General features: G+C 43.1%; 2 protein-coding genes across 5 annotated transcripts in view; both read right to left on the reverse strand.

Annotated features, from left to right (window-relative positions):
• Positions 1-1,060: 1,060 nt before the first annotated feature.
• LOC310689938 (small ribosomal subunit protein uS2) lies at positions 1,061-7,215 on the reverse strand. The gene is made up of 7 exons (XM_083468532.1): positions 7,061-7,215; positions 4,784-4,950; positions 3,519-3,637; positions 3,069-3,314; positions 2,416-2,544; positions 1,425-1,596; positions 1,061-1,210 (listed from the first exon to the last, which is right to left on the reverse strand). The coding sequence occupies exons 2-7, from the start codon at positions 4,914-4,916 to the stop codon at positions 1,116-1,118; spliced, it is 894 nt and encodes a 297-aa protein (XP_083324658.1). The 5' UTR covers positions 4,917-4,950; positions 7,061-7,215; the 3' UTR covers positions 1,061-1,115.
• Positions 7,216-9,683: 2,468 nt separating this feature from the next.
• SLC25A38 (solute carrier family 25 member 38) overlaps positions 9,684-22,223 on the reverse strand; it is a 30,608-nt gene continuing 18,068 nt past the window's right edge. For 3 of the 4 annotated variants that reach the window (XM_083468525.1, XM_083468523.1, XM_083468524.1), the window contains 6 exons: positions 19,524-19,645; positions 18,699-18,783; positions 17,811-17,990; positions 17,497-17,665; positions 16,077-16,243; positions 9,684-13,268 (listed from right to left, as the gene is read on the reverse strand). In XM_083468525.1, the coding sequence (XP_083324651.1) occupies positions 13,146-13,268; positions 16,077-16,243; positions 17,497-17,665; positions 17,811-17,990; positions 18,699-18,783; positions 19,524-19,645 (846 nt within the window). In that variant the 3' untranslated portion in view covers positions 9,684-13,145. Of the gene's footprint in view, positions 15,122-15,214; positions 16,244-17,496; positions 17,666-17,810; positions 17,991-18,698; positions 18,784-19,523; positions 19,646-22,223 lie in introns of all 4 variants that reach the window. The other variant, XR_014517721.1, reaches the window with a different exon arrangement.

The raw sequence follows: 22,223 nt of genomic DNA on the forward strand, positions 1-22,223 counted from the left end.
CAAGCGTGGCAGAAGAGGACACGGCCGTCGCACCTGTCCTTAGGTAGGAGCTTCTTCCATGTCGACCTGCTGCCCTAAAGTCTTGGCTTTTTTCTTGGCTTTTTGGCGGTTGGCACAGAAGGAAGGCAAGGGGGAGGGGGGAAAATTGAAACTTACACTTTCGTGCGTCCCTCCCGGCGTGACGCTGCGCGCTGACGTCACGGGGCTGTAATGGTGGTGTGCCTCGAGATTTTTTTCATGAAACAAGTGTGCCTTTGCCCAAAAAAGGTTGGGAAACACTGCTCTAGAGTGCTCCTTCCCATAAGACCAGGGTGCTATTGGAAACCTACAGTATCTGAAAAGGTTTCCTTTGCTTATCTGCTAACTGCTCCTACACAAATTCTTAAGACTTTCAGCAAAGGCACACCAGCTACCTTTTTCTCCCCATCTTTAACATACAGGCGGGTGAAGATTTCTGAAGTACAGGAAAGCTTACACACTATTTTGTAACATTTTGGTTGACCTAGTAAAGGTATTGTCCTTTTTTCTGAGTGGCTATGACCTTAAACTTTTGTGAAACATGTTACAGGTAGGTAGCCGTGTTGGTCTGCCGTACTTGTCGAAACAAAAGGAATCTTTTTATTTCGTTTTGTGCTACAAACCAGCTTCAGCTCTAAAAAAGCCCCCAATGCTATTCACACAGAGGAGAAATGGGTTAAAAAGCACTTTGCTGTCTCTTTTCAGAAATTACATACTGCTCAAAGTTAATGTGCTGGCCCAATAGTCTACTTAATTCAAAAACATGACCACTAGCTAATAAAATTTATCAGCTGCCACAGTGGGCCCTGCATCATAGCATGGATGTGACCAAAATTATTCAAACATGCCCTGTAAAATACACAATCACTATAAAACATCATTGATGCATAAACTTCTAACATTTATCAAATGTCAGATTGTAAGATTCTGTAACATTGTGGGTGACTTGATTGTGGCACGATGCCTATTTTTTATATATATGAGCTCATGGATCTCAGAGAGCACCAGGACAACACTACATATCAGAAAAGAAAGCAAAGCCTTGTATTAAGAAAGATCTTTATTTTTCACTGTACTCATGAATTCCTGTAGATGTATTAAGACCATTCCGTGGCAGTCCCTACCCACTCAGTTGCCTGAGCAGTGGGGGCTGCAGACCAGTCTTCAGTGGCAGGCTGTGCACTCCAGTCCTCTGGGAAAAAAACATACGTAAAACCACCATCAGAAATGTTAAACTCAAGCAAACACCCCCAACCCTCCCTGTCATGTTTGAGAACTAATAAATCTCGAAATTTTATCACAGAAACCTCTGTTGGAGAAGATGGAAACACCACTGACGCAAGTGCCAAATAACTTTACAGTTTGCTGTCATCAAGAGATGTAGTTTCATCTTTCAAGATACTTACCAGCTGGGAATGTTGTCTGTATTGGCACAGACGGCACTTGCACTCCTTCAGACCAATCAGCCACCTCAGGCTGCGGCGGAGCAGTGAATTCGGGTGCAGGCGCAGTCCATTCGCCTTGGAATTCCTCCTTTGTAACCGCCTTCTCAGCTGCAGCCTGCTCCTCCTTTTCAATCTGAGAGAGAGATTAACGCAAGCTAATGTTAGATATATTCTGCGACGGACAAGCTATGGGCCTGCCTCCTGGTGACCCGGCAGCCAATGAGAGCTGGAGAGACCCAGAGCCAATCAGGAGAAAGCAGTTAGATGCAGAGCTTTAAGAGTCACAATAGAACCACAGAGTTGGAAGGGACCCTGAGGCTTATCCAACTTCCTGCAATGCAGTAATATGCAGCTCTCCCGTACAGAGATCAAACCTGCAACCTTGGCATTATCAAGCACCATGCCCTAATCAACTGGGCCATGCACCTGTCAGAGAGGGCAGACACGGATTGTCTGCAGGTTAGACAGGGACCTAGCAGATAGGTATTTGACTCTCCCTGTAGGAGCTGGGCTGTCAGTGTGAGCAACTGGGGTTTGAAGCATCTGAGTGGGGATGGCTAGGCAGGGCAACCCAGCTTTGGTCCCATCAGAGGAAATTAAATCCCAGAAGGGGCTGAGTGGGTGTTGCTGGTTAGAACACTGATAGCCATTCTAGCTGGAAAAGGTCTACCAAAGAGCTGGTTCAATAGAGCTGTTGAAAGGTTCCTCTAAAGAGAGTTTATGTATTTGACTAACTTTGGTGCCCCACTAGTGAAACCATCAAGTGTCAATCACACATAGTGTAAACGTTAAAGAAACATTTTGCTCCAGAAGTGCCTCCTCATACTGTGAACCTCTGGGTAGGGACTGAGCGGACAGGGTACGGGCCATGCTGCTTTGCCAAGGTTATGCTCTCCTTTTCCTTCCTCGTCCTAAAATCCCAACACAATACTGTGTGCCAATCCGAGCTTACCTCTTCAGGATCCCGGTAGAAGTAGAGATCAGGCATGACCTCCCACGGGTGCTCACGGGAAATAGTACCACGCATACGCAAGACCTCACGAGCCAACATCCACCACATCAGGCCAACTGAATGAGCCCCCTGGAGCACAGATTAGATATTTATCCATTAGGACCAAGATTCTCAAAATAATAATAATTCAGAAAATTATAGGGTAAATTGGCAAAAAACGTATTTTGTTAAAAAGCCACAGGCAATCAAGTTTTGGCAAGACTGCTCAGCAAATTCAAAAGCAGAACAATGGGGTAAAATACATTAAAAATAAGCTAGGTACGTCCCTCAGCTACCTGTATCATTTCTCATAAAGGTGTGGCAAGAATCACTATCAAACTCCACTCATTGGACCGTGAAAGTCCTTGTGGCGTTAGCGAAAAATCCTGCCAAGATTGATGTAGCACAGTTCCTACACTCAGGAGTTCATTGGCCAGAAACTGACCTCAGCTCTGAGCTCTAACAATGTGCACACAACCCATTTCCCCCCTCCAAAACTAGTTGCTGCCTTCTATCAAAACACAGCAGTAAGCTTTGACTGCAAACTTTGAAAATCACACCCAGAAAATGCCTTTAAAAGAAAACCATGGATAGACATAAAGAGTATACACTACCTTGTTGTTGCATGGAATTGCAATATCCACATAGCGCAGGGGAGAATCGGTATTGCACAAGGCAATGGTAGGGATGTTTACATATGATGCTTCAGTCAGTGGCTGATGGTCAGCTCTTGGATCAGTGACTACCAAGAGGCGGGGCTCACGGAAGGCAGCCTGGATCTGATTGGTGAAAGTGCCAGGAGTGAAACGGCCAGCAATTGGTGTAGCTCCAGTTGCAGCAGCAAATTTCAGAACGGCACGCTACAGTGGGGAGATAATAAGCAGGCTGAAATAGTTGCATTTCTTCTAGAATTTATGTTGCATTTTCAACAGAGACCTGGCTTGCATGGTTATTTTGAGACAAGTGCTGGCACATTTGCAAAAATACTAGAGCCAACCCTATCATGATACTATGTATTTTCCTGAGAAGCCACACAAATCGCATTCCTAGACATACTCCCATACCTGTCCAGTATTCCTGGAGGAGATAACGCTCACATCAGCCGGGTTCTCGATGGCAACAATGGCACGAGCTGCCAAAAGCAGCTTTTCCCACGTTCTCTTCAGATTGATGATGTAAATACCTACATAAAACGCAATGGTGTTTTAAATAACAGAAACTGGCAACTGGAAGCACTTGTATTGAATCTTGCTTCCCGACTGCAGTTGTTTGCACTTGTCTTTCCCCCTTGTTAAAATGATACGAGTGCATGAGAATGAAAAATGGCTCCAAAAAGACATGGGGATGTACTGATTTCATCCTCTGGTTTGCCTCCATCTGGGAAGTGACGATTCAAAGGAATGTGCAAGTGGCATGAGGGTTCCTACACTTACTGTTTTGCTGTGGTTACACTTCAGAGGACAATTTTGCAGAAGGGGGTGATTCCCTTCCCACTCATAGTGCCTCAATAGTAAATGCTGAGGTGCACGTTTACACAGTATTATTAAACATGTCCCTTCACTTTATCAAGCTTGGCATGGATGTGGCAGTGACTACTATCAAACTCCAGTCATAGAGCATGGCTCTCCTGGCGTTAGCGAAAATCCTGCCAGAGTTTACTGTAGCACACTTCCGACACTCAAGAGTTCATAGGCCAGAAACTGACCTCACCTCTGAGCTTTAATAGCGTGCAGCTAAAACCAAACATGCAGATCAAGCTGCCTGAAATATATCGAATCTTACTCAAGCCACCAAAGCTATTCTTTGTGACATGTCTCCATGATAAACATCAGAACACAAAGAAGTAAAACAAAGTACAAAAAACCTGTCCTGAAATGTAAAGAACCCCTAGATGTCAGTTTACTCCTAGAGTACTGCAAGATAGGCCAGGACAAGGAACAGGGAACCTGGGACCCTTTCCACATATTGTTAGAAGAGTCCTCCCATCAGCCCTAGCAAAAATGGCTAATAAACAGGGATGGTGGTAGTTGTAGCCTAATAACATTTGGAGGGCCAGAAATTCCCAGCCCTGGCTTAGACATAGAACAATTGACAAAAGCAATTCACTTATTTGAATAGGCAAGTTCAGCATGTGCATTCTTGGCAAGGAATAGAACTAAAGGAAGTGAAAAGCACTAAGCAGTAGTATATAGACTGAATATATAAATAACTGAACAGAAAAATGTAAAATCCAATGCTACTTTGCACTCATAAGCCACTGCTGAGTCTAGCATCGCCACAAACAACAGACTATTAAAAAAATCACCCTGACATTCTACAAGATTCTTACCATCACTTTTTCTTTTATAAATGTACTGTTCCATCTGAAAGTCGAGATTGGTGCCTCCCAAGTGGGTTCCTGCAGCAAGGAATTTGAGGACATCTTCCTCCTTCATCTGCAGAACATCAAGACCTCCGGACATTGTGAAGTTTCCTTTTAAAGCAACGACAGGAAACCTAAAACAGAATCAGCTTATGTTAGTATGGGACAGGTACATCACTGTCAGGTCTCCATGCCAATCTATAAAATAAGAGCAATAGTGAACTACTGTCACTGCAGAGGCAGATATATGATTGCAAAGTCCTCTTCAATACAAGAATGATAAAAAACCTTGGGTTCTGCATGTGATTTACAGTAACTTTGTGATTTAAGAAAGATCTTAAAGGTAAAGGTACCCCTGACGGTTAGGTCCTGTTGTGAACGACTGGGGTTGCGGCGCTCATCTCGCTCTATTGGCCGAGGGAGCCAGCATTTGTCCGCAGCTTCTGGGTTATGTGGCCAGCATGACTAAGCCACTTCTGGCGAACCAGAGCAGCACACGGAAACACAGTTTACCTTCCCGCCAGAGCGGTACCTATTTATCTACTTGCACTTTGACGTGATGTCAAACTGCTAGGTGGGCGGGAAAAAGATCTTATATAAGATCTTATATCGTGGCAATTGAAGAGGCAACCTCATCACATGTCTGGCCTAAAACTGTCATCTAAAAGCAGCCATTAGGCTGCAGCAGAGGCAGAGATTGGAAATAGGATCCCTGCATCAGCTTTGTTGGGCTTCTCTTCTCAGCCGTTTCCATTTATGCTGGTCATTTAAAGAACTTGGAAGCATGCAAACTTGGGTGATCCTATCATTGGTTTTATGCAACCTGCTCTGGGAACCTTTTTTGGCTGGAAGATCATAAAAGTGCTTTAAATAAATAGGGCACCTTACAACAAACTGCAGCAATTCAAAATGAAAAATTGCAACCTTTATGCTAAGCCTATTATATAAAATTAATTACTATTAAGTTTAAATTGGTATCAAAATTATGTTTTCTTTATATGTTTCTAAAGGGTTTCAACCTTCCCGGGAGGCTATTAAGCAACAAAAGCCCATGATTCTGTTGCCAAGCTCAAAATATACACAACCATCATATAAAAAGTGACTATGGTCTCCAAATCAGGGGAAACCATTCAATGCTTGCAATGGAGTAATATTTCTTAGAAAGGCCAAACAAGACTACTCATCTGGGAGCTCTTTTTTTTAAAAAAAATGGAAGCAGATATTTTGAGGCAAATTAACATTTTCTCTGTGTTTTATTTACATTGTACAGTAGATGTTATTCCCAGACTCTGGAACTCCCTTCCTAGAGAACTTAAAACCGGTTCTCTCCTTGCAGTCTTTAGAGAGACCTTACAGGCTTTTGGAAACTGACTGCAATGAAAAGGCTGGTGCAGCACCGTCCTTTTCAATATCATGTATATACACCTAATGTGTTGTCCTTTCTAAGGATCGCCCCCCGCATCTATGTCCCTATTTTATCTGTAATCTGCCTCGAGTCCTTGTCAAAGGCGGGGGGGGGGGGGGAGGAACGGCAAGGAACATCAAATTAACTATGTAACGACGTCAGGATTCAGAATTGCTTCAGCTAGAGGTGAAGCAAGGAGCGATCGCCGGCATCCATTACCTTTAGGCACCAAGGAAAAATTATTCCTATTCCCCATGACTTTTGGCCAACTGAACCGTCCAGGGCCATTTAAACAGTGTTCGGGTGTGTTATTGCTCTTGCTTGCAACGAACTTGTGTGTTATATATATATATATGTGTGATATATATATATGTGATTATATATATGTGTGTGTGTGTGTATATATATATATACACACACACACACACATATATATATATATACACACACACACACACACACACACACACACACATGTATACATATATACACACACACACATACATATACATTTGTGCTATATTTGTGTTATTATAGATAGATTGCAAAGCGCTCTGCGGATGAAGGGCGGTACGGAAATCCAGTGATAGCAATGTATATATTCCTGATCTGGGTTAAAACCTCAGCACGGGTTGCGCTCGGGGCCTCTCAGGGCGCCCCCAAGGCCGGGTTATTCCGCTGCAGCTGCGAGGCCTCGAGCGAAGGGCCCACCAGCGGAAGGGGGACCAGCCCCGTCTTCTCCCCCCAAGCTGCCGCCCCGGCTCCCTCTTCCTCCTCCGAAGACGCCTTTTTGCTCCCCCCCCCCCCAATTCCCCGCCCGCTTCCCCGCGCCAACTCACGCGGCTACAACGCCGTATGGAGGCCTCCCTGGGGTCGGAGAGAAAGAAGGCCGCGGCGCCTCGTGACGCCTATATATAGTCGGCCGGCCCGCCAATCGCGAGGCGCTTCCGCCGGGAAAGGCGTGGTGACGTCAGGGACTCGGCGCAGGGGCGGGGGGAAGCGGGACGCGCCTGGAGGGAAGAGTTCGGCGCCGCACGCGGCGCCGCCTCTCACTTCCGGGGCTCTGTTGGAGCGCCGCCATGTGCGGGGAAAGCGGAAGAGGGCGCGAGGCGTCGCTGAGCCACGCAGCTATTCACCCTCGTCGGTGCGCTTTGCGCAGTCAAATCCACGCCCTACTTGCGCGCTGAAGGAAGAAGAGGCTGGGCATGAATGAAGGGGGATTATAATTAAATTTGAATTTAATTTAATTAAATTTTAAATTAAATTAATTTTAAATTAAAATTATATTAAATTTTAAATTAAAATTATATTAAATTTTAAATTAAAATTATATTAAATTTTAAATTAAATTAATTTTAAATTAAAATTAAATTAAATTTTAAATTAAATTAAATTTTAAATTAAGTCAAATTTTAAATTTTATTTTATTAAAACTCGAGAGCATATAGACTCACCAGGCCCAAGGGGATCCCAAAGTTTGCAGAAAGACAAAAAAGAAAAATTGCAGGGGAGTCTAAACAATCCATGGAGGACTGAGCATGCTCAGTGGCCACAGAATGCTGACTTGGGCGGGGAGCGGAATGGAGTATCCTGGAAGAAGGCATGAGCAGCTGCTCAAGCCCTGAGCAGCATCCATGAGAAACGTTTTGTTGTAAGTCCCCCTTGCATATTTTGTATCTCTGGTTTAGCAAAAGCACTGAGGCGCGTGGAGTACCAGTACCAGGCTGTGAGTGGCAGCAGAGGCCACTTGTTCGCCTTCCCAGTATTTACCATTGCTTCTTCTCCCTTCTTCCACATCATTTAAGGAACAGCCTTGAATAAAAGGAGCTGGCGTTTTTTGGTAGGCAGATAAGACTACAATCCTACAGGAAGCAAGTTGTATTGAAGTCATAGATTGTGTGTGGGCAAATATAATGACATTTGGAAAGCATTTATAAAAATAAATAAATGTATATCTGTTAGAATAATAATTTCACTTACATATGTTTGTATTTGAGAGGTATGTGAGGAATTTTAGTGGAAGGTTTTTGTCTCTGTCTGTACAAAAGAAGAAGCAGACCAGCAGAAACGGTCTAAATTTTGCATTGTTGTTGTGCATACATCAGTAAGGGACAAACATTTCCAGCCTTTTCCGTGTCTGTGATGAGCAAAAAGGCTTTAAACAGCCTTGCTCAGGAAAATGATGACTCTCCAAAACAGGGGTGGGCAACCTAAGGCCCGTAGGCCAGATGCGGCCCATTCGCCTTCTCAATCCGGCCCGCGGACGGTCCAGGAATCGGCATGTTTTTACATGAGTAGAATGTGCCCTCTTATTTAAAATGCATCTCTGGGTTATTTGTGGGGCCTGCCTGATGTTTTTACATGAGTAGAATGTGTGCTTTTATTATATTTGTAGGGCATGGGAATTCATTCATTCCCCCCCCCCAAAAAAAAATAGTCCGGCCCACCACATGGTCTGAGGGACGGTGGACCGGCCCACGGCTGAAGAAGGTTGCTGACCCCTGCTCCAAAAGAAGCTTACGCAAATCAGCATATAAAGGTATGTGAAAATAAATGCTGAGGCAGTCTGCTAACTGCAACAGTTCTGCTGTGTAAGGAACAAGGATGTGTACTACAGTTTGCCACTCGAAAAGGACACACAACACAGGCTGCATCTTTAAAGCACATTCAACACCCCCCCCCCAAATCTGGGTACTGTGGTTTCTTAAGGGTTGCTGGGAAATTTAACTCTGTGAGGGGTAAACTAAAGTGCCCACCATTCTTTGGGGTGCGGCAAATTGCTTTCAAGATACAGTGGTGCCTCGCAAGACGAAAAGAATCCGTTCTGTGATTCTCTTCGTCTAGCGTTTTTTTCGTCTTGCAAAGCAAGCCCATTGACGGATTAGCGGATTAGCACTATTAGCGGCTTTTAGCGGCTTATCTGCTGATCGGATCAGCTGATAAGCGGCTTAGCGGCTTAGAAAAAGGGGGGGAGGGGAAAAAACCCGCAGGAACTCGCAAGGCATTGTCGTCTTGCGAAGCAAGCCCATAGGAAATTCGTTTTGCGAAGCACCTCCAAAAGGGAAAACCCTTTCGTCTAGCGGGTTTTCCGTCTTGCGAGGCATTCATCTTGCGGGGCACCACTGTATAGCCACAGGTATACTCCACTTGCCCCAATCTTCCCCTCAAAAACACAGGATATTCCATTAGGTGCAAGGTGCTGTTTTGACTGTTTGTTGCTATAACCTCTCCTGCGGTCTGCGGCTGTTTGGGGCTGATAAGCAAAAAGCATCTCCACCCAACTTCCTTCTGATAAGACAGATAAGACAGCTTGTTCAGCAGCTGCCCCTAGGCAGAGCATAGCTGGATTAAGACCTTTAGAGGCCCTAAGGACTTAAAAACATTTTGTTGCGCCCATATATATCGACTTCAAAATATAAAAAATAATAAACTTTTGTTTTTTTGAAATGAAACAAAACCTAGTAAGATGGAAAATAATGATTATTTTTGTATACTTCCACTTTATTTACATTTGAAAAACTTCCTCCTACTTTTCCCTAATTGCAAACTGTTTGCTCAGATCCTCAAAACTAGTATTACGTACCGCCTCTGCTTCTATACTTAAGTCGAGATAAGGCGTCCAGCCTGCCTTGTTGCTGTTCTGTTGGGATTTTTAATTTGATCCCAGAATGTCCCTCTTTTCTGTAGGAGGCCCCTATATTCATTGGAGAAATGTCAGAGGATATGGCATGAAGCTCTTAATCCCAGGGATGAAAAGAGCTGAATACATCATTACCATCACGCAAGCACTGTTTCCTCAACAGTATGCTAGCAACCACCAGCTGCAGTGCAGTCTGTGTTTGAAGCTTTCTTTACCCAATTCGGCTCCATGATCACCCAGTTCTACAACAATCTATTAAACCTCTTTCCATTTCAAATGTGTGGTTGGCACTTAAGCAATTTATGAACACATAAAGCACAGGTAGAACCTGCAAAGGCAACCACCACGGGTCTCTTGATTACACTAGGGCTGTTTTGATGTAAAAACGCTATAGAAGTCCTAGAATCGCAGAAATGTAGCGTTGGAGGGGACCCTGAGAATCATCTAGTCCAACTTGCAATGCAGGAATATGCAGCTGTCCCATACGGAGATCCAACCTGCAACCTTGGCGTTATCAGCACCACACTCTTAACCAACTGAGCTATCCATTGTTTCATCTATGAGACAACCACAGGCAGATTTTCTCACCACTTAAAATAAGATTGAACGACATGAACCGGGTGGTGCACATGAACTAGGAAAATCAATGACTCGTTTCAGCAACGTAGAGAGCAGTTACAGCAATATAGCCTCATTCATGTTTTGCATGGATAGCCAAAAACAGACACAGAAGCAGCAAAAGAGGGAACGTCTAGGATTCTAAGCCCTCCAGCACCTAGTTCCCTAACCACATACCCCCAGCAGAGACTGGTATCAGACACATCACGGGGCATTTGTTTCCCCCAACCCCAGAGAACGACTCCATGCTGTACATGCAGCAAGCCCCGAGTTCAAATCCACAGCGCAACCCCACTCTATACAATGTATAGGAGAGGGAAGGTTGTGAAGAGGTAATCTTTATCTGTTTTAGTATTGCAACTTTTGCTTGTTTTGAAGTATGGTTGTGAATTTTTCTCAATTGTATTGTTTTATCTTTTTGTAAACTGCTTCGAGGTATGTTTTTTTAACAAGCAAGCGGTGTATGAATTTCATGAAAACAAATAAATATGCTGATATGTGGGCTTTGTTGCTATTTCTATGGATGTGGCTTCCATTTTAAGATTTTCCAAGTTTTGCATTTTCCACTCCCTTCTTTAGACTGAGCACGTATAGAACACAAGAGCGCATCTTTCCCTGCAACCAATATAATAAACTCCAGATTGATTAGATCTTGCCATCAGAGGCATGGCTCATATCTAGGAAGCCGTGCATTTAGAATTGTAGGCCCAACCTTCTAGAACTCCCTTCCAGTTGAGGTCAGACAAGCACCCTGGGCCCAGCTGAATCTCCATTGCCTATTGAAGACATTTTTTTAAAACTTCAGAAGGAATTTTAACATAAGTTTGATTTTTATAGTTTGATTTTATACTGTAGTTTTATTTTTATAGTTTTAATGGATTTGTACCTTTTCTGTACTGTTGTATACCACATGCAGATTATTGTATTTAGACAATTTATATATTGTTGAAATGAATAAAATAAATAATTTTGTTCTGGAACTCAAGTCCATGAGACCTTGATGAGATATTTAGTTGTGAAGACTCACTTGATTTTTCACATCTGGTACATACATTTTCTGACTGCTAGAGCTTTGACTTATCCATGCACATTGCTGAAGGCCAGATGAGTCTTTGAAAGTCAGCCTTAAGCCCAATTAAAATTACTCAGCCTCGCAGGTGATTCACAGGTTTACTACTAATCTGTTTAGGGCATTATAACTGTCAAACCTTTAACTGTTGAAGTATTGGAACCACCAAAACTAAACTAGAAGAATCTAAGTTGGAAAGAAAATTATGCCTGCAAGCTTTTTTCTTTTTCTTTTTAATCAGCAATTTAAAAATTCAGTGCTTCCAATAATAAAATAAATGGCCAAAACAAGTTTCTCCAAGCACTCCAAAGTCAAACACAGTCCTTTCAGAGGCCAAAGAGATCACCAAGTCCTTTCAACATGCTTCCAAGGCCACAGATCTTTGGACCAGGTTTCTTATGAACATGGAAAGTACAGACATATGACAACACAAATATACTTTAAATGCCATTCTGTCCCCAGTTTGCTTTTCACCCACTCTAATTTATTCACACAAAAGACAACTGCGGCATGGCCTCCGATGCTGATCGCTGGAGCAAGGAGTACAAAGAAGGGGAAAAGTCAGGCAATACTCAGCTAGGAGAAAGCTAAATAACAGCAAGATAGGACAATCTCCCTTGCCGAAGGCAGCTGGACTAACAGCAACATTTAAACAGATAGCTTAAGAGGGATTTGTCCCAGCATCTGACTCCTGAGTTGTGCCTTAAGTAGATTTGTTCTTCCACTGTTTCGTGCACACAGAGGAAGACTGAAGAGACACAGGAGTGCTTAATGGCAACCATTTAAACTCACTGTCTACAGGGTTTGGCACACTAAAGCAATCCCACAAGGCAAGGAGGGGGAACCTGTATCCTTCCATTAGTACTATCAACTCCCACCAGCCTCAGCCAACACTAGTAATAAATAATCAGGTTTGTTTTTTCTGGTAATAGGGATGATGGGATTTGCAGTCCAACAAACAGCTGGAAGGCTACAGGCTCCCTGCCCTTATTATAAGGAATGCTAAATCTCTGCGTCCCACTGTTGCTTTCCGGCAATGGCACTGTTTGTTCTTTCTTACCAACTGCACCAGACACACTGAAACAGACACACTTCCTGTCGCCTCTCCTCTTTACCCTGTTTTGTTGGGCGTACAAGCAGAACGCATTACTCAAGAGGAGAGCAGGCAGGAGAGTCAGCACACAATTTAGGAGTCACCGGTTCGGGGTGCTAGGTTCAGCCACGCCAACACCGCTTTCTTGAGTCTTTCCTGTGTTCTCTTTGGAAGTGGCTCAGGCCGAAGAGGACTTCTGGAAAAGGGTTCTTCTGAATAAGGTGGGCCTTAGCAGCACGTCTGACACATGCACCTGACACCAAGAAGTGCACTCGTATGTCAGGTATGGCAAAGTCTCCCTGGAATGCTCTTCCCGTCATGACCAAAGCAATATTTGGCTCCCCTCTGTCTCACTTATAAAAGCCTGGTCCACAGGCTTGGGCAGCGTTACCCCATAAACGGGTGCAAGTCACCTCCCATATGGATCAGATCACCAGTTTCACAAAGCAACTGCAGCGAGTGGAAGAACTGGATTAGGCCGCTTTGTTCTTTGGCAGAACTCACTCAGGATTTTAAGCCCATTTTAGACATCATCTGTTCATAGACAGTCCACGCCATGGCCGCCATCAGTGTTCGTCGCAAAGCTCTTGGGACGGCACCTCGGAAAAAGCCTATTAATCCGTAATCCTGTAGGAGGAGAAAGAAGCAAGTGTCGTTGTTACTCTTAAGCATGCAAACCCTTCAGCAAGGCACATTAATGCTGCAGCAAATGTTCACCAAGTTTGATTTTCGGTTAGAAATTAAAGGTTAGGGTGGTTAAAGGATTTTCTAAGAAAAAAACCCCAAACCTGAATGAATGGTCAACGTTTTCCAAAGCTGTCACAGCTGCTATCATTTCTCCTATCTGCTTCTGCATCAGGTTTTTATTCTGTCTAGAGACTCTCCTTCTTTGTAAAAATACCCCAGAAGCTTTCCTTTTGGGAATTATAGGGACAGAACTACCTAAACTGTATAGAAATTTATTAATGTATGTGACTACAGCGGCAAGAATGTTACTTGCCCAAAAATGGAAAGAAGAAGTGGTCCCAGCAAAAGGAGAATGGATACAAAAACTTATGGAATACGCAGAAATGGGAAAACTTACCGATAAAATAAGAAATCCAGAAAACGTTTTTATAAAAGAATGGAAATGGTTTAGTGAATATTTACAAATAAATTGTAAAGAGATAGGAACATTGGCAGGATTACTGTAATAACCTGCAGTTTTATAAGAGTATATATTTAAAGTGCGTAGATGAATAAATGAGTAAATTAAGTTAATTTGGATATGCAGAAAATATTAAAAATAAGTTTAAGGAACCGCAGAAAGAGGGGGAAGGAAGTCAAGTTTTGAAATGTCAAAATGATTATAAAATTATTGAAATATATATAATTGAAAATAATAAAATAATAAAAATAATAATAATAAGACACTCCCTCTGTTACCTATGGGTTTAGCATTAGCTAGGCAAGGATCACATAATGAAAATTATCACATGGTACTAAATGTTAACAACGCTCCACATTCCTTTCTCTGGGTTTCTTACTAAAGCTGGATGAAAGGAATCTGGGGGTGCTCAAACTGTTTCAGAAGTGTGTTTAAAGGAAATCCAGGTTTCTGAAACGGAGTTGTGTATATTTTCGTCAGGGTTAAGAATGGTCAATATTATTATTATTATTAGGAGCAAAACAGCAGCCAGTAGGCCTGGTCTTTATTCAAACGACTGTTGCAACAGGACTTCCACCCACCCAACAGAAACAGCAGGAAGAAGCCAGAATGGTCAATATAATTATGACCCTAGCCAGGCAGGTGAGAAGGAAGGAAATTCATGTGTGCATTCATTAAGCAGATAGTCCTTTGAGCCAACCCTATGCCTTGTTCTTGTTCCCTTAACCTAGATAGCAGTGTGTCTGTACCATAACTTCAGAGTCCCAAGTAAGGTATTCTCATGTTGCAGATAGCAAAATATATACCAAATGCTTACAAAAAAGGGGCAAGCATTTGCCTTATGGACACAACAATGCTTAGGCACAAATGCTGATGAAGGAACTTGACAGATTCTCTTACTTGCGAAGACAAAAACATTTTGGATGGGTCCAGCTGATCAGAATAGAAACCTAACAAAAGAAACTGTTCAATAGCTACTTTTTGAACGATGCTAGGAATTATTCAACAGGATATACTTGTGCATCTAGACCCAAGTGCATCATTCGGTGATACCTTAGCTTAATGAAATATTTCTAAACTAGATAAATTTCTTGGGAAGGGTTGTGTTATCTTTCTCCCTTTTAATTGTGTGTCCAAAGGACAAAGATATGGTTTACAACCATTTGTTCCCAGAGCAGAGCTAGCCCAGAATTGCTTCAGTCTGAAAGCAAGCCAAGAGTGATAAAAAACCCTGAAAGTAGCACATCCAGATCCTATAATTAACTATTCATGAAATTATATCTGTCATCAAAGTACGCTCTGCCAGTTTAAGAGCCAAAGTACTCTTTCAGACCTGGTAGAAGTGTGCATGCACACGAAAGCTCATACCAAGAAGTAACTTAGTTGGTCTTTAAGGTGCTACTGGAAGGAATTTTTTTATTTAGACCTGGTACAGTCGTACTTCAGAAGTCAAACGGAATCCATTCCGGAAGTCCATTCGACTTCCAAAACGTTCAGAAACCAAGGCGCGGCTTCTGATTGGCTGTAGGAAGCTCCTGCGGCCAATCAGAAGCCGTGCCGGATGTTCGGGTTCCAAAGAACATTCGCAAACTGCAACACCAATTTCCAGGTTTGCGGCATTCATGAGCCAAAACGCACGAGTGCCAAGACGTTCAATTTCCAAGGTACAACTGTACTGCAGTGGGCAAGCTCTCCACATGTAGGAAGATGTCAGGGAAGGTCTATGCATACACAAAACAACACTCTCACAATTTTGCAACACCGAAACAAAATTGTAAAGTCAGAACAACGTATGCTAAGTCCAAAAGGTTGATGTGCAGTGATTCTATACTGAATTTGTAAAATTCAGTATAGTTTTGGAGGGGAGAGTGAGGAGATAGCAAGCCTAGAGAATGGGTCACAATGTGTGAACAGGGTTTGCATGTAAAAGTTCCCAGTTTCAGTACATAAACGATACTGAGCTCTAGGTCCAATGGTCAGATATAGTGGTATAGTGCACCTTTCTGGGAAGAGAGTTGCTCACATCACTGAACACTCACTAGCAGTTTTGGGGGGCTACAGATAAGAACAAGCTGTGAGGCCAAAGTCTTATCCAAGCTCAAACTGCGTTTCTGAGAATCTGTTATTATTTTGCCTTTCCCCCCTAAAAGGGACTCAAGGAGGCTTACAGATAAAAATAAGAACAGCCGATGACACCAGTCTACTCTTGCCTGAAACATAGCTGCAAAGCCTTAGAAAAAAATAACAGTATAAAAATGTGATTAGTTAATGAGCAAACTCAACCTTACCCTGAAGATGAAGGCAATGGCTTGGCGCATCCGGAGGTGTTTGTCGGATGACACCTGCACGTGGGTTTTGATGACGTCAGCAGGCTGAGTTGCCAGCGATGCCAGAATCCCTGCAACAGTCCCGCAGCCAAAGTTCACTAAAGGTGAGAGTGCTGGGTCCACTTGGTCTGGAAAAGAACGAGGAAAAAACCATTTCACAATTAGCTTTCCGCAGGAGAAAAGAAGGGTCACAAAGTCTTATGCCAAATCTTTCTTAATCATCTTAAAACCTCAGTAACAGCCACTTATTCCACCTAAAAAGTACTTGGATAAAAGGAGATTTCAGCTTCCTTAAGCAACTTGTCACATTTGCCTAACTGTTCCCCCACTTAAATCTAGCTTCATTTTATATACAGAGCTGCTTGCTCCATCTTCCTTGTCCTATTTTTAAAATTATCCCAAAACTAGCCAGTCCCCTTACCCAAATTTGCCTATTCCTCCCAAACCTTGCCATGTGCCTTGCCCTATTCTGAGCAAGTTTTTACTCAAAGCAAACCCACTGAAATAAATGAACCTAACATAATCCTGTTCATTAAATGTAGCTCCGTCCTTATGACTTTCAAGTTTGATTTCCCTGCAGCATGCTTTCAAACGGGCTCTGACATTTCGATCAAGTACTAACCAGTGTTGAGCGTTTGTCACAGTCCTATTAAGACATACAAGTAAATAAAGTAAAAGGTGTCTGCCAAGCCAGCTTCAATGGCATTCAACTTCATTGTGGCATCATCCCATTGCTGACTCAGAAATGTGCTCTGCTGTAACTTCCTGGACCTTACAGTGTTCAGTGCTAATCTGGCACCGCTAGGTAGCTGACTAAACAGATTACTCAGCAGATTACATCATGGTGTTTCCCCCCTGCAGAGTAAGGCCGCAATTCTATTATGCAACAGACATTTTTTTCTTTTAAGTAAACATGCTTAAGACAGGGTTGCAAAGAGACCAGGCATAGAACAGACTATATAGGCAAAGGACTATGTTTAAAAGGAGTGTTTTAGAAGCAGCATCCACCACGACGAAATTTCAATCACAGAAACAATCGTGCATAGAAATATTCTTCACCAATTATCAGGTGACAAGAAGATGACACGTCTCCAAAACTCTGCCAACTCTCTCGAGTGTAACAATCTGCAGTTATGTACACCAACAATGACTGGTGCATAGCAAATATTCTCCAAGCAAAATTACATTGCTACAAATAATGAAATGTGGCCTGTCAACCCACCATTCAGTCACGCAGCTCATTCTCTGGCTAACCAGGTGAATAAATACTTCAATGGCTCATCCTGATCCTGTTGGAAAAGCCTGATGTACCACAGCTAAACCCTGCAATTTAAATTCCGGGAACAGGAAGCTGTGAGGACAACATTACAACCACCCTTACCATACGGTGCTATCTTTTTGGTTTGTGTGTAGAACATCAAGTAAATGCCAGAAAAGGGCGCATCACGCAGGAGTGTTGCAGTCAGACCGCTAAACAAGCCCTGGACACTTTCTGACCGATAGATGCTCCTCAGGGCTCCATAAATGCTTTCATAGCCGTACCTTCCACACTGCAAACCAAACACAAAAGTGAAATTTAACACCTAACAAGGAAAGTGTCCTCGGGCTGTATAGTTGAAGGGCAGCAACTGACCTATACGGACCGGTTGAGGGACTAGTACAGCCATTAAAAAAAAAAAAGGTTACAAAACTCACCTCATACCGTGTTTTCACTACAGTGATAGGCAACATGCAAACCACAGCTACAGTACGTGAGGTTCCACCCAGCAAAACAGACTCCAGGGCTGTAGGAGAACGATCCAGCAGAAAATGCTGCTTTATCATATATAAGGTGCTGAAGTAAATCCCTACTCCTGGGATACATCTTGCAAAGGACTGTGAAGAGATGAAAGGGCAACAGTGGGGAGAGAGAAAATATTTAGTGGTAAGACCACAACGGAAATTCTACTGCATATTTACCGTATTTTTCACTCCATAAGATGCACTTTTTCCTCCTAAAAAGTAAGGGGAAATGTCTGTGCGTCTTATGGAGCGAATGTGTGGTCGATCGCTGGCTCCCTTTCCGGCCCCGCCTCCTTGCCCAGGCCTCCATTGTTGAATGTGCTGCAGACGGAGGCTGTTTCCCCAGCGACATGTGACTGGCTGATTAGTTTATCTGTCTGGAAACTGTAGAAACGGCTCCCTTTGCTTTCCTAAAGAAGCTGCAAAACTGTGAGTTGAACCCCATAAAAACAGGATTTTTTCCCTTTGCAAAGTAAGCTCAACAACTTTGAGCTGATCCTCAAAAAAAGGGGCTTTCCCCCTTTCCTCCTCTAAAAACTAGGTGCGTCTTATGGGGCGAAAAATACGGCATTTCTTTTCAAGCTACGTGGCTGGCTCACAATTCAAGACACCATAAACACGAGGCTACATTTTCTACAATCTTAGACCTACTCTGAGCAGAACCATGGAGATTAATGGAACTAAGTTAGTCACGTTCATTTATTTCTGTTAATAGGGTGTTCATCTCACAAGGAGACAAATGAGGTTAACTCCAACGAATCCAAAAGAAAAGAAAAACGCTGTTTTATTTAGGCAACTTACCGGAGAAACACCCTTCCACAGCCCCAGTATACTTTCTGTGCGAACCACCTTAAAGAACAGAGTTACCATGCCAACACGGCCTGATCTGCAAGGAAACCCAATCAGAGGTTAAAAACAGGCACACATAATCACAAGTCTGTTGATAGGAAACACACTGCAAAATAATCCTTTCCTCCTTCCATTGGCCAAAGCCCTCCAGAGATGAGCAGGTATACCAAGCCATTCCTGCTTCTCTGAACAAGTTATTCGATGTCCATTTAATACACAAAGAGGCTTGAATCCTGCCATTCTTCTCTATTTACCACTAACATATTAGTTTATGGAAACACCACGTGAAAAGGCCAATAGGCTACTTTGGCATGTGCTTACATTTCAGTTCATGGTATCTAGAGTACTTGCTGTTTCAGTGGGAATGGCTTTTCGGGGCTTCCAGTAAAAATGATCCATGTTTTTTAAGATAGTTCTAGCTAGATCAGTCACTCAAAACATGACTGGCTCAGACATACAATCGGGATGATTTTTTAAGTTTGGAAACCTCATTGTAAGCCAGGGTGATTGCAAAGTCACAGCCCATAATCATAATTACTAATTATTAATCATCCTGGCTATCTACTGACTGAGACCACCATATAAATGCATTTATTAGATTAAAAACGGAGGCTGAAATATGCTCTTTCCCCTCATGGTCTTGCAACACCTTTTGGAAGACCTTTCCTACTTCATTTGCCAAACACCTTTCACCCTCTTCTGTTCTCATTCTGTCTCTATTCCAAACCTCTAACACCAAGGGCGTAAGCGTCTCTTCTTGAAATATCAAATGCTTACCCATTGACAGATGGCTGTAGGGTCTGCAGGCGGGTTTTAAGCAAGTCTAGAGGCTGGAATAGCAGGGTAGAGCAGGTCCCACTGATGGAGCCACAAACAAAGGCTTTCAGCACAGGGTGCATCTTCAAAGAAAAACAGTGCAATGTTAAAAGAAAAAGCCTTTAAATGAGACACATTATCCCCAGCAAAGACATAATATATATTTTTAATGCTCAATTTAGGATTTACTTTCATAAATGGTATCGGTCAAAATGCTCAACAAGTTGCAATTTAACACCAATGTTCTACAATGCCTCTCACATGTTTAAGCCCGTTGGAAGTCTTGTGACAACTGTGCATGATTTCAACTAGTTATAGAAATGTAAGGGACCTCAATGCAGGTCAATTGACCTCAAAGGGGCTCAATGGGGATGGGGGTGGTGCTGTGGGTTATACCACAGAGCCTAGGACTTGCCGATCAGAAGGTCGGCGGTTCGAATCCCCGCAATGGGGTGAGCTCCCGTTGCTCAGTCCCTGCTCCTGCCAACCTAGCAGTTCGAAAGCACATCAAAGTGCAAGTAGATAAATAGGTACCGCTCCGGCGGGAAGGTAAACGGCGTTTCCGTGTGCTGCTCTGGTTCGCCAGAAGCGGCTTAGTCATGCTGGCCACTTGATCCAGAAGCTGTACGCCGACTCCCTCGGCCAATAAAGCGAGATGAGAACCGCAACCCCAGAGTCGGTCACGACTGGACCTAATGGTCAGGGGTCCCTTTACCTTTAAGGGACCTCAAAGGCAACCTAGCCCAACCCCGTCAGTGCAGAAAAACCACAGCTACAGCATCCCTCACGCGAATACTTATCAATCTCACTGAAAAAGTGTCTACAACATTCCAAAGCTATCTTTTCCACTGTCAAACTGCTAATACTACCAGAAAGTTGTTCCTCGTGTCTTGAGGAATTTGTTACTTTGCAGTAAATCTCGTAAGAGAATACTTATATGGGTGTCTTCAGTTATACGTCACCATGCTTAAATGAGCATCTCAGGAATCTCATGTAAAACCTCACAAAATATCACCCTGGTTTATTACACGTAATGTACCTTCCGAATACATTAGTCTGTTATGTTGCGTTTTCGGTACACTGACACTGCAATCCTATGTAATGTAATTATTAAATTACAATATTATGAATTAATGTTGTCATCACAAACCAGCCACTCAAATACTCAAGAACGCAAACCCATGGGATTTTTGATCTATACATTAAGCTGCGCAAGGATAATGGCAGTGACTTATCCAGGTATTATTGTGGCTTCAAACACACTTGCTAGGGAATCGTCCCACTGAAGAGAGTGAATTCACTTCCAAAAAGGATGTATAGAATTGCGCTGTTAGTTACATGTAAAATACTGCTTTTGAGAGGCTCGTGCCTTAAATCCCATCAATTTCAATTTCAGATATTTAAGGGGGTCCTTTGGGACTTCAGAAGTGCTTGTCATTGACAGGAACATGGCTAGGAAATCAAGATTTCCATTGCAATTTCACGCCTGGAAACAATCAGATCTTCAGCCGCGCTTCTCACAAAATACTGACCATTCTCAGTATTGAGAAATCAGTCAACGGAAGATCACGGAACATTCCAGACCCAACCCACCCAACAGCAGTGGCAACATTCTCACTGTAGCATCTCTGAGAATATAGTGGCATTGGCTTTGAAATAAGGCCACTTGTCTGGGAGTAAGCAGCAGCTGAACAACTGAAGGCCAGCAACTGACTATTAGTTGACTCTCCAGCTGACTTAAAAGCATAAGAACATGAGAAGAGTTCTGCTGGATCAGATTAAAGCCCGTCCCATCTAACTTCCTGGCCAGCTAGATGCCTACAAGAAGTCCGCAAGCAAGGCCTTCTCGGTGGTTGCTCCCAGACTTTGGCGCTCCCTCCCTAGCAAGGTTAAGCAGGATCCTTCATTGGTGTCCTTCTGCTGGCAGGTGAAGACCTTCATATTCCAGCAGGCTTTGAGGAACTGACCGCTTTTAATGAGAGGGCTGGTACTATGCCATTTTTATCTGTTTTTAATACACACACAGTTTTAATTCTATTAATGTTTAATTGTTTGTTAATGATTTCCTCTCCCCCCCCCCCCATGTTTTTTGCTGTTCTTATTTTATTCATAAGCTGCTTTGTGTCCCTGTCAAGGCAAAAGGCAGGGTATAAATCAACAGAATGATGATGATGATAATTATTATAATATGAACATAACAACGCTCCCCAGCAACCATTATTCAGAGGCTAATCCTAAAGGTAGTACATAACCCCTCCATAGAGCAGTCAGTAGAGCGTGGGGCTCTTAATCTCAGGGTGGCGGATTCATTGGGCAAAAAGAGCCTTACAAGGGGGTTGGGCTAGATGACCCTTGGGGGTCCCTTCCAACTCTACCATTATAAGCTACCCTAAGGAGGAGCCACAGAAAGCCTGTGTCATCCATGTGCTTGCCTAGAGCCTCCTTTTCCATGCCCTTTCCTCAACGCACAACATGAGGCTGCCAATTCCCAACTTCGTGGTTCCCTTCTGTATTTTGGGTTTCATGGACCGCCTCAAGATCTTTGAACCGAGGGGCGGTATACAAATTCAATAAATAAAAAAAAAGAAGAAAGGCTTAACTCCGAAGTCCCAGCCAGCCAGCTACATACCAGAAGCGGTCCACCACCACCCCATACACCCT

The sequence above is a fragment of the Podarcis liolepis genome (assembly GCF_965112155.1).
Source record: "Podarcis liolepis genome assembly, chromosome: 12".
NCBI lineage: Eukaryota > Metazoa > Chordata > Lepidosauria > Squamata > Lacertidae > Podarcis > Podarcis liolepis.

What these genes read in the sequence shown, in the direction of transcription:
- LOC310689938 (XM_083468532.1), bottom strand. Translation starts at nt 4,916, where the DNA reads ATGTCCGGAGGTCTTGATGTTCTGCAGATGAAGGAGGAAGATGTCCTC. An exon ending in TTATAAAAGAAAAAGTGATG is followed by an intron (nt 3,638 to 4,783) that starts GTAAGAATCTTG and finishes CGTTTTATGTAG; the next exon opens with GTATTTACATCATCAATCTG. An exon ending in TCTACCGGGATCCTGAAGAG is followed by an intron (nt 1,597 to 2,415) that starts GTAAGCTCGGAT and finishes TCTCTCTCTCAG; the next exon opens with ATTGAAAAGGAGGAGCAGGC.